At 40.4% G+C, this 16,194-nt stretch overlaps 1 protein-coding gene across 3 annotated transcripts in view; it reads left to right on the top strand.

Annotated features, from left to right (window-relative positions):
• Positions 1-16,194, top strand: part of SH3RF1 (SH3 domain containing ring finger 1) — a 156,139-nt gene that overhangs the window by 1,385 nt on the left and 138,560 nt on the right. For all 3 annotated transcript variants that reach the window (XM_058550327.1, XM_058550328.1, XM_058550326.1), the window contains exon 2: positions 1,010-1,497. In XM_058550327.1, coding sequence (XP_058406310.1) covers positions 1,105-1,497 — 393 coding nt within the window. In that variant the 5' untranslated portion in view covers positions 1,010-1,104. The remainder of the gene's footprint in view (positions 1-1,009; positions 1,498-16,194) is intronic.

Genomic DNA, 16,194 nt, shown 5'->3' with positions numbered 1-16,194 from the left:
TGCGGCGGCCGCCCGCCGCGCCTCCTGCGGTCCGGAGTACCTGTGCCGGGCAGCGTGGGAGAGGGGCGCCGCCAGGGCTTCCCCCGCCCCGACACTGTCAAGAACAGCTGTTAATGCTCCCATCAAAATCCTTTTACCCCCTTTCTCCTAGGCATTTACGTTTACATTGATTCTGGTGGTGGGGGCAGAGCGGCGCAGTCACTGGTTTAAATGCTTTTTCTTGAATGGCCCCATTTTCGTATTATGCTCACAGTTTTCAGGCCAGCATTCCATTGTCAAATTCTTTGGGTGGTAATTTTGCCAGATTTTCTGAATGGGATTAGGACAGGCCGTTCAGAAATCCGTTTCAGAGTTTGTCAACCACTGCTCTGAAGGGTGCCTTTATATTTTAGCTGCTTTCAAGCCAATGTTGAGTTGTGTCCTTTAGAATTGTCAACCTTCAGCTCATTTTGGTTGGGCAAGATTAGACAGTTCTGTTTTTAAGACCAGTGAAGAAGCATATGTATTTAATAATATTGGGGTCATTAACCACAACCCATCACGTGAGGCATGGTTTCTTAAATACTAAAGTGGCTTAAATATTGGGAACTTTGTTAGATTTAAAAGTAATTTCAGGTGGAGGAAACTTTCCATTGCTTCTGTTCAGCTTCTCATATGAGTTGAGGACTTTATTAAGGCAGCTGTTATAACTTTGAGAGCTGAAGAAATTATATTCTTTATTGCATTGCATAAAACCTATTTATTGCAGGAATCCTGTATGGTACTTGATAGCCATTTCTGCACAGTGAACTCCTAGATATCTTTAGGAGTTAATTTTGAATTGTTTAAAAAGCCTATTTTGTTTTTAATTGTTGACTTTGGAGTTCAGGAACCACATTCCAAAGCAAAGCTACACTATTCAGAGGAAGCCCTTTTGTGTACTTTTTGGTTCTTGGCTCCTCTGTGAGCCTTTTCCCCAGATAACGATACTGATTTTCTGTCTTTTCTCCCTCTCCCCCCATGGCTCCAGAGCAAAGTCTGAAATGGATGTTACATGAATCACTTTAAGGGGTGCCCACAACTATGAACATTTCTGAAGCGGTTTCTGCAGTAAACTAGATAAAGATGGATGAATCTGCCTTGTTGGATCTTCTGGAGTGTCCTGTTTGTCTAGAGCGGCTTGATGCTTCTGCAAAGGTCTTGCCTTGCCAGCATACGTTTTGCAAACGATGTTTGCTGGGGATCGTAGGTTCCCGAAATGAACTCAGATGTCCCGAGTGCAGGACTCTTGTTGGCTCGGGTGTTGAGGAGCTTCCAAGTAACATCTTGCTGGTCCGACTTCTGGATGGCATCAAGCAGAGGCCTTGGAAACCTGGCCCTGGTGGGGGCAGTGGGACGAACTGCACAAATGCATTAAGGGCTCAGAGCAGCACGGTGGCTAATTGTAGCTCAAAAGATCTGCAGAGCTCCCAGAGTGGACAGCAGCCACGGGTGCAAGCCTGGAGCCCCCCTGTGAGGGTGAGTAGCCTGCAGAAGCAGTTTGGGGCATAAAGGTGGTGATGACCACATTTTTTTTCTTTATTCTTTAGCTTGATGTTTTCTAAATCAGCTCATTGCTAAGGAAGCCACAGTTACTGGAACATATAGGAAATGATGCCTCAGGAAAATTTTTTTCCTTTTGGAATGAGATTGGATATAAAAAATTTTCTTGTTTTTAAAATTCTCTCTAGATAGTCTCTATTACCTTTTAAGATAAATTTTGGGAAATAGGTGGCAATTATTCAATGAAATCTAAAGCAGCAGTTTTTTATGCCCATTTTAAAACGGAAATTTGGTTGGGTTTTACCTTTTTGGTGGAGTTGGGAGAGCCATAATTATGTATGTATGTGTACATATATGTATACATGTTATAAATATGCACGGGGCAAATCATAAGTAGGAAATCAAGCCTTCATTTTTATGTTGCTTAGAGCCATTCTATTGGTTTTATGAATGCACAGCACAGAATTTACTGGTTGGAGGAATTCTTGACAAAGCATGGCCACAGGTAGCAGAGTTTCGTTTCCGTAGCAACGAAATGTCATTTAGTACTATGCTAAAACAGCAGAGAATCTAGCTTTATGTTGGGTTTAACAGGGAGTGAAATGAACTGTTTCCATCAAAATGATTTTTCTTGGGTTTTGGGTTTGGGCTGAAATAATTTTAAGTGAAGCTAAGTATTTCGACAGTTACAATAACTTAAAAAATTTCTAGACGGTAAGGTATTCTGAATAACTCTAAATTATGTTGTGGCTAATGGTACCCTAATAAGGCATGCTGTTCTCATTTTTGTAAAAATAAAAAGTAGTTATGGACATCAGATAATTAAAACAATTCTGTTTTTGTTGGAAGAAACAATTTTGATAATTGACCGAACTGATAGAATCTATTTTTTTTTTTTTTCTGATAGAATCTATTTTTAAAGAACGGTTGATCTGGATGAGAATATTTTTTTCAAATATTCATAGTAAACACTCAAAACTGACTTCTTCCATTTAATGTAGGAACAACCACTTGGGATGGCATTAGATAGTGTAAATTCACAGATGTGAATGACAGACAGCTCTAACAGAGTAACTGCCTTATAACCTTTCCCTTACTTCCTTCTCAAGCTCATCTTTTACAAATGATGTAAAGTATTTACATCACTAGATGTAAAGTATATAAAGCATTTTAATCACTAGAAAACATTTTTCATCGCTAAGCTATCAGATTTCTTTTGATTCATATTTAATTTTTTTTTAAAGATAGTGAGTACTTTGGGTTAGGGAGATTTTCTTTCCATATTTGAAGCCCACATGTTGGGAAATTGGTTTGCTTATAGCACTTTTCTTAGATTCCCTTTTTTTTATGGAGTTTACTGGTGCCTTGATTAGTGTATATGGACTCATGAATATTTTAACCTCAGAACCAGTGATCAGGTTGATCATTTCTGAGACACCTGACCCAGGTCTGCCTAGCTTAATTAGGGAGTAGATTTCCTTCTTTGGAGAGATTTTGTTTCCTTGTTAATTAGACTAGAGAAGGCATAGCTTCTGGCTATGAGTAGAAGTAGCTTAGTTGTTGACACATCACCTTACCTGTTGTAAGGAATGCATTGAATGTTTGATTACTGATAAAAAGGAATTTAAGAAGAAGGCTCAAGCATTCAACTTAACATACTTTGAATTTAACTTCTCTTTCTAACATAGAAATTGACTATGTAATGCTGTAATGTTCATTTATTTGAACTGCTAAGCTCCCAAAATAGAGCTTCACTTTCTTAGGTAAATTATTTTGAGATTTTTATGATGTTAGTATTCTTTTTCTGGCTTATGATTTTCCTAATTTAGTTCATGTTTCTTCTTCAGCATGAGAAAAATTACTTGCCAAGAAGCCCAACTGAACTTGAGCCTTTTAACTTGGATAAAATAGTTGAGATTGATAAAACAGGAGATAATGTCTGTTACTTTGGGAAGGAGCACGGAGAGTGGAGGACAAAACCACGAACAAAATTATTCAGTAATCTGAGTTGATGCAAATGCTGCAATCCTTATAAAAAGAACAGTTTTTCCCTAGTCTAAGGTAATTTCTCATTAGCAGTTACTAGCACTTTCTGCTTTCAATTATTCAAAACAGACAGTGCTACACAAATAGTCCAAGCACCTGAAAGATAAATACATCTCAGAAAATACTCCTAAAAGCAAGGAATCTGTAACGTACAGACATATGGAGGCTGTAATGCACTCCTTCGGACACTTCCCTGATGTGAGTGACCATAATAAATCTCAAACATGCATCCTCCTCCCTTAGATGTTCTGACATGACCAAGTGGTGCGTGAGCAGTTTGCACATGTTGCGCAAAGCTGAGAGTGATAACATGTGGAATGTTGCTTCAGTTTATTAGTTATGTTCTACCTTCCATTAGATTGTGACCATGTGGCTTCCTCATGTGTTTAGCTGAGGTAGATTGAGTGTTATCACCAGATATGAACATTTCCAATGTGTGACAACACATCGCGTTCCCAGAATTTTAGTGTTTCCTGCCTAATATGAAGGAGAAAATGAAAAAGTGTTGGGTTGGAATCACCATGGGAATCCATCCGTTCTTTACCCCAAGTAAAGAATTCCTGTTGGTTTTAGGCCAAAGTCAAGCAGTGGAGTGAGCCACAGGGAGATGATGACTGCAGCTATCTGTTTCAGTGGACTGAAAAATAGCTGCAGAAGATCGGTTTTATATATATACGTGTAAAATTAGATATGGAAAACATGTTTAAGGAATTCCTGTAGAATTGTGACCTAATAGAATAGTTAAATTTCTCGTTTTTATGTGGTTCCATTGGTTCAAGATCTGTTAATATCTGTGCCTGTATCTATCTAGGGTATTATTAATGATTTCTTACTGCCTCTACCTCAAAGTGAGTTTATGCAGCAAAAATAGGTCACGTGACCACTGATTTACGCTTCATTTATTCTTTCCTTTAGCAACAAATACTTATTGAGCACCTACTAGGCCCAGGCACTGCCCTAGCTGCTGGACAGGTAATGATGGGCAAACCAGATACAGATTCTGCTTATGGCCTTAGGAGTGTCAGTATCATGGGAGAGACACACATTAATAACATGATAACCATGCAGGTGTGTAATTAAAGGTGATAAGTGTTATGACAGAGAGCTAGGGGAGAGGAGAGGAGAAGAACCCGTGTTTAGTGTGAGGGTAAATGTGTGTGTGTGGGGAGCCTTCAAAAGCTGCCTTGAGGAAGAGGCATTTGAGCTGAGGTCTTAAGGTTGAAATGATATTACTGTAATTAGTTGAGAGGGGGCTGAGCAGGGGAGGGGCCCTGACCTGCAGTGGACGGGGATGGCTCCTGGGAAGAACCAAGGGAAGGGGAGAGTGAACTAAGCGAGGGACGGGGATAAGACCTAAGACGAGACCTCCAGTGCAATAATGTGCAGGTATTAAGAGCCACTGCAAGGCGACGTCAGGTTAAGGGCCAGATGAATGCCATAGCTAGTTAAGTGCTCTGCCTTTGAGATTGAAAGGTGAATCATTGGGACTGAGATGATCAGCAAGGCTCAGAACAGAGATGGGATTGGTGTTTGGGGTCAAAGGATTGAGAGACAGAGAAGAACGGTAGGGAATTCTAGACATGGGGAAACACAGGTGAAATTTTCTTTCTCCTGCAAATGCTGAGTATGCTTTCATTTCTCGAGAGCCACACTCCCACATCCCTTCTCTCCCTCTCTCTCTTGCTGACTGTTATGGGCCGAATTGTGTTCCCTACAATTCATGTTGAAGTCCTGTCCCTCAGTACCTCAGAATGTGATTGTATTTGGGGACAGCACCTTTAAAGAGGTGGTTAAGGTAAAATGAGGTCATTTGGGTGGGCCCTAATCTGCGGTGTGGCTGGTGTCTTAATAAGAAGAGGAGATTAGGACACAGATACAGAGGGAAGACCATATGAAGACACATGGAGAAGACACACGGCCATTTGCAAAAGGAGGAGAGAGGCCTTCAGAAGAAACCAACCCTGTTGACACCTTGATCTTAGACTTCTAGCCTCCAGAACTGTGAGGAAATAGATTTCTGTTGTTAAACCGGGCAGTCTGTGATACTTTGTCACGGCAGCCCTAGCAAGTTAATAGACTAACTGTGCATATATTCCTAAAGGTGAGTCCCTCGAGTGGCCTCTCGGTCCACTGCCAGTCCCTTCAGTCCTGGTTTCCCCACAGACCTGCGGTGGTCCAGCCCTTCTGTGCTCTTTACTCTCGAGGTGCAATAACCCTGAGAAGTTGTTCAGTCCCTCCCTACCGCCTCCACTGCCCAAAGGGCCTGGCATAGTTTCATAAAATAGACAGGAGGTTTATGGGACAATATACCGGGTACGCAGAAAGTTTTGGAGGAGAGGGAAGGAAATACCAGGAGGAGAGAACTACTACTTTCTTATCTCTCACAAGTTCCTCTGTAAGTATAGGCTGGAGAGGGTGCTGTATCGGATGTAGTGGTGTCTGAGACATTACCCAAAGGAAAGGCAGCAGAAAGAGAATTGAAGGAAGGGTAGGGGAGAAAGGCAAGACACAGGGTGGCTCCAGGTAGGGTGTGGAAAGCTAGTGCTAGCTATGAATTGCCCTGTGGGTCATCTTTGATTCCAGTCAGTGAATGAGTACCTGAGGAGAGCTGCTTTCAGGCTCAGTTGTGTGCTACGATCTGTACCAGGAGAAAGATGGCATTAATGCATGTTTCTGTTGAAAAAGAGTTTATATTTTGGGGATGTAAAACACACAAGAAACAACAAATCAGGCAGCATTTAGTGAAGCACCGAACTATAGGATAAGATATGGAATAAGTCTCTACAGTGAGGTTCCTGTTGAATGGTCCCTGGGTTAAGTGCCTGGTCAAAGGGTGGAGTAAGTGGATTAGAGTGGTCAGGGGCACAGCAGGACACACTCCCCGGTGTGGAAGGTTCAGTCCAAGACTGTCTGCACAGGTGGGGACGAGGGTCTCTATTAATCCATGTTGGACCTAAGCAAGACGTTTCATGTAGTGGTTTGGATGAGGGAGACGTTTTAATGTTTCCGAATGGCTGAGTTTAAAAAGAAAAAAGTGTTTTTGTTTGTTTTGCCAAATAATGTGTATTGCAGACATTCTTGACCTTTTATTTTATTTATCACCTCCTGCTTGACCCCTGCTTCAGTCCTCATGTCCACCTCATCTCTGGCCTTTACTTTATTCCTGAGTTAGGCCCAATGGCGAGGCTCGAGGCTTGGGGTGGAAGGCAGGGATGGGCGAGGGAGTGTGTAGTGCACACTGACTGGAAATTTAAAATAAGAAATGCTTAATGATTCTTTTTTATATCACTTAAAGTATCATGTAATCATTATCATGTAAATCTCACAACAACCCTCTGGGGTGAAGTATTATTATTATTTAAAAAATTAAAAAGAATGTCAATTTCAAAATGAGTTCCTAAAAATATTCCGGTTATAAAAAAAGATTCAACATTATAGAAGAATATGTTATTAAGTGTGTATATCCTTTCAGATCTGTTCGTATATATTTATATGTGTGTGCAGATAGTTTTTCTTTTGGTTTTTCACATAAATGGAATTTCATCCTCTGCATGCGTACTCTGCATTTGATGACGTGATAGTTCATTTAATATATCTGGGAAATCTTTTCATGTCTGAGCACATATATTTGCCTCATTAAAAGAAACCTCTTTATTGAGGTATGATATACATACAGGAAAGTGCACATATTGTAGGTATAGAATCATTGAATTATCATGCTTCATTCTTTTTCAATGATTATATAGTATTTTTCTCTCAATTTAAAAATTAAAGGTAACACATGCTCATAGTAAGAAATTTAATGGTAGAAAAGGATGAAAAGGAGAAAGTCAAGACTTCTCATCTCTCTATTCCTCATCTCGGAGGTGACCACTGTGAAGAGGTTTTTGTGTGTGTTTTTTTCCCAGAAAAAAAAATTAATAGAAATAGTGTTACCGGCATATTGGGTCCTTGTTGTCCGCCAGGATAGAAATCAAGAGAGACAACAAATGGGAGTAGAAAAGTAAACGTTTATTAGTTTGTGCACAGGAGAGGCACAAGGGAGCTGGTGTTGTAAGGAAAGGGGCAGGTGACAGCTCCTTAGGGAGCGGGATTATGGGGCTTTTATTAGGCAAAGGCTGGGGAGGGGTGCCTTGTCATGGCACGTAGAGGCGGGGTTTTTCTTGCTCTTGCACTGTTGTTGGACGTGCCACCACATGCGTAGCATGTATCGTTAGCATGCTAGCTCTGCACCCCTGGGTGTGATTTTTACTATGGTAGTGGGGCCAAGATCACCTTCAGATAACTCCTGGGTGCTTGGGCACGTGCGTAAGTCCAGGAATGTCCCGAAGCTGCCTATTGTGGATCTTGGTGGTCTCTATCTGATTCTCTTTTGTCGATTGGTTAGGGGCCTTATCTTGTTAGGCCAGGGGCCTTGTGGATGACCCTATTTCGTTAGGCTGGTACCTGTATCAATAGGATCACATTATATGGGCTATTCTGCAATTTGAGGTTTTCTATTTAACTGTCTATCTTTCATAGCTTTCCAGATTGACTCTCATTGATCTGCAAGAGGGCATATGTGTGTGTGTTTTTTGACTACACACACAGTTTTTTGACTTCGCTATCATTCTCATTTTACGGATGTAGAAAGGATGGCTGAAAGAGGCCAAATAACGTGTCCAAGGTCCCCTAGCTAGTAAGTGACAGAGGTAGGATTCCCTGCTAGGCTTGTCTGATCCCAAGCACTTCCTTTCTTTAACCACACTCTACTTAAGTGACAATATTCTCCCTGGGTCCCCATGCCTCTTGCAGCAGGGAAAGCTTTTCTTAGTTGTAACTAGTGGAGATCTTTTCTCCTCACTGTCCTAGCTGCATGGTTTTTTGTTTCTGATAAAAAAGGGACGTATGAAGCTCCTTTACAGTAACAGTGGACCAGGAAAACAGACCTTGTTTAGCATGGAGTATGGGAGGAGTGTGGTTTGGAGATCAGAAGTTGTGGCCTCTGGTTCCAACACTGCCATCAACTGGCTGTTTGGCTTCTCTGGGCTTCATTTCTTCAGCACAGAAACACAGAACCTTAGGGCACTAAAGTCCATGCAGGGAGTGGGGGGACAAGGAATGCTGAATCTGGTTGGTCTTTGAGTCATCAGAGGCCTTTGTGGTGTCTGGCACCTAGTACTCACTCAAAAGAGGTTGCCTGAAATCAAGGTGTTGGCAGAGCCACGCTCTCTGAAACCTTCAGGGGAGAATCCTTCCTTGCCTCTTCCTAGCTTCTGGTGGTTCCTGGAATCCTTGGTATTCCTTGGTTTGTAGATGCATCGCTCCAAACTCTCCCTTCATCTTCATGTGGCCTTCTGCCCTTGTGCGTCTGTGTCCAAATTTCCCACTTATGAAGACACCAGTCATGGATCAGGGCTCACCCTAGACTAGTATGACTTCAACTTGATTACATCTGCTAGACCCTATTTCCAAATAAGGTCACATTCACAGGTAGTGGGGGTTAGGACTTGAACGTGTCTTCGGAGGGGAAACAGTTCAATCCATAACAGAATGAATGAATGCATGAATGAATGAATGAGTGATGTGAATTCTAACCACCCTGTAGGGATCCTTACCTCTAGATTCTCTCAACAATTTATGTGTACTAACCCCTTTCTTTGTGCTGTTTCCTCATGATCTGTAAAATAGGGTTAACACTTGCTCTGCTTATTAGTAAGTTGTCTTGTGGATGGATGCAAAAAATGATGTACAAACATTTTGAAAATTATAAAGTCAATGTAAATAGATGTATTATTATTTTAGTATCATTATTATAAAAATTATCCGTCTTCCTCACCAAGGAACATAATATCATTTCTACTTGGGGTGACAAGAACCAAAGTAACTGAAAAGAAATGTAAAAGATCACAAAAGGGATGTAGAGCTACACAAAATGGGGACATGAGCTTGGTTAGTTTGGTCCCTTCCAAGTGAGAAACAGCACGAGGAATGTCCAGTCTCTTTGGCTGTCCTGGGGGTTTGGTTCCCCCTTTTCCTCATTTTTATCACCATTCCCTCAGCCCTTTCTTACTTCTCCTCTGGGAGACTGATAGAGGAAGGCAAGGGGAGATTATTCTATTTTTGCCGGCTGGGCAGAGAAAGGGAGGAAAAGGAGATAAAATCTAGTTTTGCTGTAGTCATAGGTCCCTGCTGTTCTTGCTGCTCTCTGAGAAGTCCCACCTCTGCCCCCTGGTTCTCTGGCCTCAGCCCGTCACCCCTGGCTCCTGCATCTGCTGGTGTGGAACCTCTGTAGTTCACTTTCCTGCCTTCCAGCTACCTTGCATTGCTCTTCCTACAACCATGGTCTGCATCTTCCGAGCGGCTAAGAGGGGGAAGGTGGGAGAAATGGTAGAACCGAAAGGGGGAGAAGGAGAGCAGGACTCCTGTGCTGTTCCATTTCCTTCCTTGAATTGCTTTTCCAGGTTGCTTTCTCAAATTGCTTTTTTTGCCCCATAATTATTCTCTGGGCTTGTGAAGAGGAAGAATAAAAACAGAGGCATGAGGGTTGGGGCAATCTGTCAGTTCCTACCTCTGACCATCTTTCTGTTGCCTGTGGTGTCTTGCTCACCATTCCAAGAGCCCCTGGCTCCTCTTTGCATGCCTCCATTCCTTAACTCTCCACCTCTGCCGGGAAGGATGCCTGCTTTCCCGCCTCCAGTCAGACACTCACTCTGTTTATTAATCCATCCTGTCTCCTGTCCATTGCTTTAACATGGTTTAAGCAAACCTGAGACAACACATGAAAAGCCTTTTTCATTTTAAGGTCAAAAGGCAAATGACTTTGTAATTCACTTTCTAGCAGGATTTTTCATGAGGATCCACAATAGTAGAGCAACATAGTATACATAGTATAATGAGGCATATTTGTGATAGAAATATTACACATAGCAACATAGTCTAGTGAGGAACTCAGATATCAGATGAGGCAGGCCTCATTTACATAGCAACATAGTATAGGGAGTTATACTTGTGATAGAAATATTACACTTGGAAACAGCTTTGCCAGCAAGGCTCCCTCACTGTGGAACTCAGACCCCTCACCCTCCCAAAGCTTTTATCATAAAGAGTGTGAAAATCTCCCCACTTTTTTTTTTTTCTGTGAATTTCAGAGACTTCTGAAAGTAGTAACCTTAAAAAGAAAAATTTGGAGCCCCAGCCACCCTTTCTGTGGCCCTGCAATCGTCTGCAGGGTGTGCCTGCCGATGCCTCGTCAAGAGGATGGAGACGGTTGCTTCATGAATGGTGACATATGGGTAGCTGTAAACACAGCCATTTTAAAGATAGATGTGTGAGTGGGCTCTTTCTGGGTAGCTGGGAAGGGAATGGAGGTGCCATTTCAAATGGTTGACAGTAGCAGTTAAGTAGTAGATTATTTGAGTTGTAAAACATGGAAAAAGAGAGCAGTAGGAGGGTGTGCAAATGAATTTTTAAGTTACGTTAAATATAGTGCGGAAAGGCAAGGACTGTCGAGTTTGACCATTTTTCTGTTAGCCTAAGGAAATAAAAAATTCCTTAAAGTACTTTTTTGCGAGAAAAAAATCATTTTGAACACTGCATGTTCACTGTTTATAAGTCAGCTGTGAATGAACAGGAGTGAATTTTCATTATTTTAAAATGTAGTGAGTGGTCCTAAGCAATGAGGAATTATACTGAAATGAAATTAAAATTTATTATAGGGTTTTTTAAAAATTGACTATCTAGTTTTAATTTATGTGCGGTACTCCCCCCCCGCAATAATAGAATAGCAATGGAGTAAGAATATCAATGTGGGTTACCAATAGCCCTGGCATCTGTATAAGGTTCCTGGAGGTGTATTTGTGCACTGTTGTTTAAAAGTTGAACATTTGATTTGTTATAAGGAGATTGAATTCCTATAGAGCTAAAAATATTTGTACACTCCTAATTATATAAGTGCTTAGTTTTTAAAGAACTTTAAAAGTTCTTTAACACACTAAACACATAGATTAAACATTATTGTATATTACATACAATATCAATAGAAAATACAAAATTAAATTTTCATTTGCCCAGCTTATTGAAAGTAACGTTTAATTAGCAAATCTCTCAGTTTTTTCCATTGTTAAACTTGTCTTTTAAGCACACTCTTTCATGAATTATTTCCAGCATTTCACGTTCTTACTTTTTCTCCCCACAGTTGAGCACAATTGAAGAGCTAAAGTCTGTGAGGCTAAATATTTTTGGTAGGCCTAATTATTTTCTTTCAATATTATGTATTTCATAATACATAATGCTATGTACTAGTATTAGCACTTTTGTTTTTTTATTTTCTACTCATTTTTATAAAACAAGTCCAGAGTATTAGAAGATATTGAAAGCCTTAATTCTGTTGTACAAAGGCAGTGAAGTTGCTGAAACTGAAGTGTTGGTTGAAAGGCACCATCACGTGACAGCTTGAAAATTTTACATATTAACTATTCCAAGAAAGTCCAACTCTGGCACCAGAAAAGTGTTGTGTCTCAACGTATGAGGTATGAAAATGTGTGATGTATGGAAGTTGAGGGTACCTATTTGGTGGCAAGAATGACGGAGACCTGGTTTCTGGTCCTGGCGTTGTGACTTTAAGCCAGTGATTTCTCTCCCATAGGCCATAGTTTCCTCTTCTATAAAATGAGGGCTTGTTTGATATCTGAGTTCCTTGGCAGCTCTGGCATTTTTAAATAATTGCCCTCCAAAGGCCAACTTTGATACTGAACATTTAGACAAAACTGAGATTGGTGTCTGGATATCATCTTGTTGTAATGAGATGAAGATGTGTCTCACAGTCACCCATGGACACCAGTTTTCAGCATTTAATTCCCCATAAAAGCACACACTGTGCCTGCTACGGGAACCTTCAGATGAACCTTCAGATGAGCTGTTGGATAATCTGGGCTTTTAGAAGTGAGGCAGAGTAGAAAAGCAAGAACAGCTTGGGAGCCTGACTGAGGATCAAGCTCCAATTGGGCAGGGCTGCTTTGCTTGATGGGCCTCCTCTGCCTAGAATGATCTGTTTCTGTTCTGCCTGAATATTATCTTCATGTAAAATTGTCACACTGCCTGAAATTCCAACAATTAGAGATAGAAGGTCCACATATTAAAATGGTCTGCTCTTTGGAAGAGAATGGATTCATCTAACCATACTTCTTTCTCCGTTCTTACTGACTTGGGAACATCTACTCTGATGGACAGGATGTGGAGGCTGAAAGGGAGAGATGGAAGTAACTGAGCTTCTTTGGGGTCAGACAAGCCTGGATGGGGGGAGTGCAATCAGGACCTTAGCAGAGGTGATTTATCCTCTATATAGGGACACTTTTGAGAGTGAAAAGGGATGCTGTTGATAATTTTGCAGAGTCAACAGGAGTAAATCGGGACTGTCTGGGGCAAACAGGGCCATATGGTCACCCTAGCTGAGGGCAGTGTGAGCGAGCCCAGGGTATAGAAGAAGGTTTCATCAAGTGTGGGGAAGATGCCAAAGAATACAGAAGCTCTTTCAGAAATTTTCAGGAGAAATGTAGGGGAATTGATTTCTTCCTCTGAATGCTCCTTCTGTGTGCTCTGTGGTTTTTGCTGGAGAGAAAATGTGATGTAATAGAAGAGACAGGGGATTTAGAATCAGGCAGACCTCCCTTTATTCTTTGTAATCTATGTGGCTTTTGGGAATGTTACTTCCTTAGTCTAATTTCTTCATTTGTAAAATGATGAAGATCTGCTTTCCAGGGTTGTGAAGATTAAATGAGATAAGGAATCTTAAGTGACTGGGACCTAGTAGTTGTTCAATAAATGTTAGTACCTTCTATTTTTTCTCTTTCCAGAAATTAGAACTTCTAGTACCACATATCAGTCATATTGTGAAATAAAGTGTTTGTGTGTGGACATGCATGCATGTGAGCCCATGTAGTCTGGTAATTTAATCAGTCAACATTTATAATATTAACGCCATAGGACATTTTGTTCTTTTTAAAGAACCAACTTAAACTTTAGGTACACAAGCTATTCATCAGTTAGTGTCTACAAATGATGCTAAATTTGTGATTTAGTCCTGGTTCTACCACTAACTGTGGTGTGACACTGGTTTTCTGGGCCTCATGTGTAAAAGGAGATGGTGAGCAACATTATCTCTTGCGACTCATCCTGTTCTCTCACCCTATGGTAAGAGACCCGGCCAGCAGAATTCATTATATATTAGACCATCTGTGACTGTTTTTGTTGCCTCTCTCCTTCCCTCTTTCCCTTCCTTCCTTCCTTCCTTTTGATGATATAAGGAAAACAATAGCTCAAATAATTTAAAATACTTATCTTTTGACCCTGTTCTTTGGCTTAGTATTGAAAAGACTTAGATCCCTAAGACTTTCTCTAAGGGAAACTAGATGTGGTTTGTAGTATAGTTCTAATTTTTAAAAATTGGTGTTAGGAAAGATTGTTAGCCCTCGCATGGGTTTTTTAGTGCTATTGTTGGATATAGAGTGTGTGTATGTGTGTTTATTCCTCTGTGGCTGATTTTTGTTTTCCCCTCCCACCCTTTCCCACCCCTCCTTCTCTAGCATCAATTTTATGTTCCTTAAATAGACATTACTGGTCAGTTTATCCATATTTTGATTATTTTTATCTCCTATCTGGAGCAACTGATTGCTTTTTTTATGTGACTAGAACCATCTCTGGCTAAATAAGTGCATTTATGTAACTGATAACTTGCTGATGAGTTTTGAAAATGCAGCAACAGTGAAGAACCTTGCTGTGCTTCAACTTGCAATAAGTTTGTATGTTTTTTTTTAATGGAGCTTCTATTTATAGTTAAAATATTCACTTCTTGATTTTGTAGAGTAAGAAAGGGCACTGAGTGAGCATTTTGTGAAGATGGTCATCTACTGTATTTTAAAAAGTCTCTTGAAAAGGACATTTCAAAAGCTCGTTAGTAACTTATTCCAGGGCCTTGCAATCTTCATAGCCAGGAAGTTCTTTTTTTTTGTATCAAATACAAATCCCTGCCCTTGCAACTTAATCGCATACCTCTCGTCCCATCCTTAATGGAAGAGCTCTCCCTTGTACACTCTGTCATAACCTTGTGGGCTGTTGTGCAGCCAGACCTCCTCCCTAGGCATCTTTTATCTGCCCTAAATAACTGTGTTTCCTTTACGTGTCCTCTTCGGACCCATCTCCTAACATTTTAATCATTTTAGTCTCTCTCCTTTTGGCCGCTCTCCAACTTCTGCTCGTCTTGCTTGGCTTCAGGTCCAGAATAGCTCTTAGCGTGGTAGTGAAGTTCTGAATAGAACATCGTGCTGTGGAAGTGCTGTCACGTGATCCTCCTGAGCACGCTGCGTGTTTTTATATCCTGATGCTGTGGATCTTTAAAAAGAACTCACTATATTGCTGACTCATACTTTGCCTAGGCCCTCAGATTTTCTGTTTTATATAAATTTGGTTTTCTCCCACCTCTTATTTGAGCAGTTAGTTTTTACTACCTTGCAAATTAAACTGCCTTGTGTTGTTTCCATAATCCTTATGGTAGTGTCAGCAGTTTGCAACTACCAATGGGACTGAAAAATGTCGATCCGAAATGCTGTTTCTTTAACAGGTATTTGTAATTATATGGATGCTTGACCTTAAACACATACATAACTTGTTTATTACATTTATTTTGAGTATCCTCTGCCCCATTTGGTATTTGATTGTTTTCTAATTAATTATGTTTTAGTTTCGTATCTTTTACCAAGTTATAAGTAACTTGAGAGCAGGAACTGTGTTTTACACCTCTTTTCTGTTGAAAAAGTAGTAGGTGTTCAGTTCGGTAAATACATCTTGATTGATTGATAGATTGTTCACGTTCCAGAATCCTAAGGTCATTTGGACACGTTCACATCTTCATAAGAGAGAATGCCTAACCACATGTATATTTTTGGTGTGCTTAATCATACTCATTTCTCTATTATTTAAGTCGGCAATGAAAGTATTACCCAGCAATGAAAGGCTGGGTAAACCCTTGTGAAACTTGGCTGTAATTAGATCTGAGTAACAGTTCTCTTGAGGGTGACCCGGGAAACATTTGTGTCACACCCACCATGGTGGTCTAGAAATCATGTTTTCCTAGTTTATTAGGAAGAATGTTCTGGTGAATTGAACCAAAAGGCTTATGAAGGTTAAAACATGTGATCTGTTACCTCCTCTCCTCCAGACACATCATCATTCTGACATAGAGGAAGATGAAATGGATCTAATAGGAATTAGCTATGCAACAGTCATGTTGATCTTTACCAAACACCTTGTGATTTCTCTGCTTGCAAATCTACTTTTGGACTGAAAATGTTATGTGTAATAAAGGCTTCTGTTTTGATGCAGATGATCTATATGCTAAGTTATATATATATATTATATATTGGATACTATATACTGAGTAATTCCTGTAATAGGTAATCCTATGGATGGTAGGAAGCACAGGTAATGATGTGCTTAGTAATAATAGCACCTGTACATTCTAAATCCCATGAAAGGCAACATGCACATTCAGAATAAAAGTAAAATTCTTGAGAATGAAATGGAAAGGGGGAAGAAAAGGACAGTTAGAAGAATAAATTAACCCCAAGGGACTCTTTGCAATTCTCGAACCAT

This window comes from Diceros bicornis, chromosome 11, assembly GCF_020826845.1.
Source record: "Diceros bicornis minor isolate mBicDic1 chromosome 11, mDicBic1.mat.cur, whole genome shotgun sequence".
Lineage (NCBI taxonomy): Eukaryota > Metazoa > Chordata > Mammalia > Perissodactyla > Rhinocerotidae > Diceros > Diceros bicornis.
Note: the sequence above shows the minus strand (reverse complement) of the source record. Positions and strands in the feature narration are given on the sequence as shown.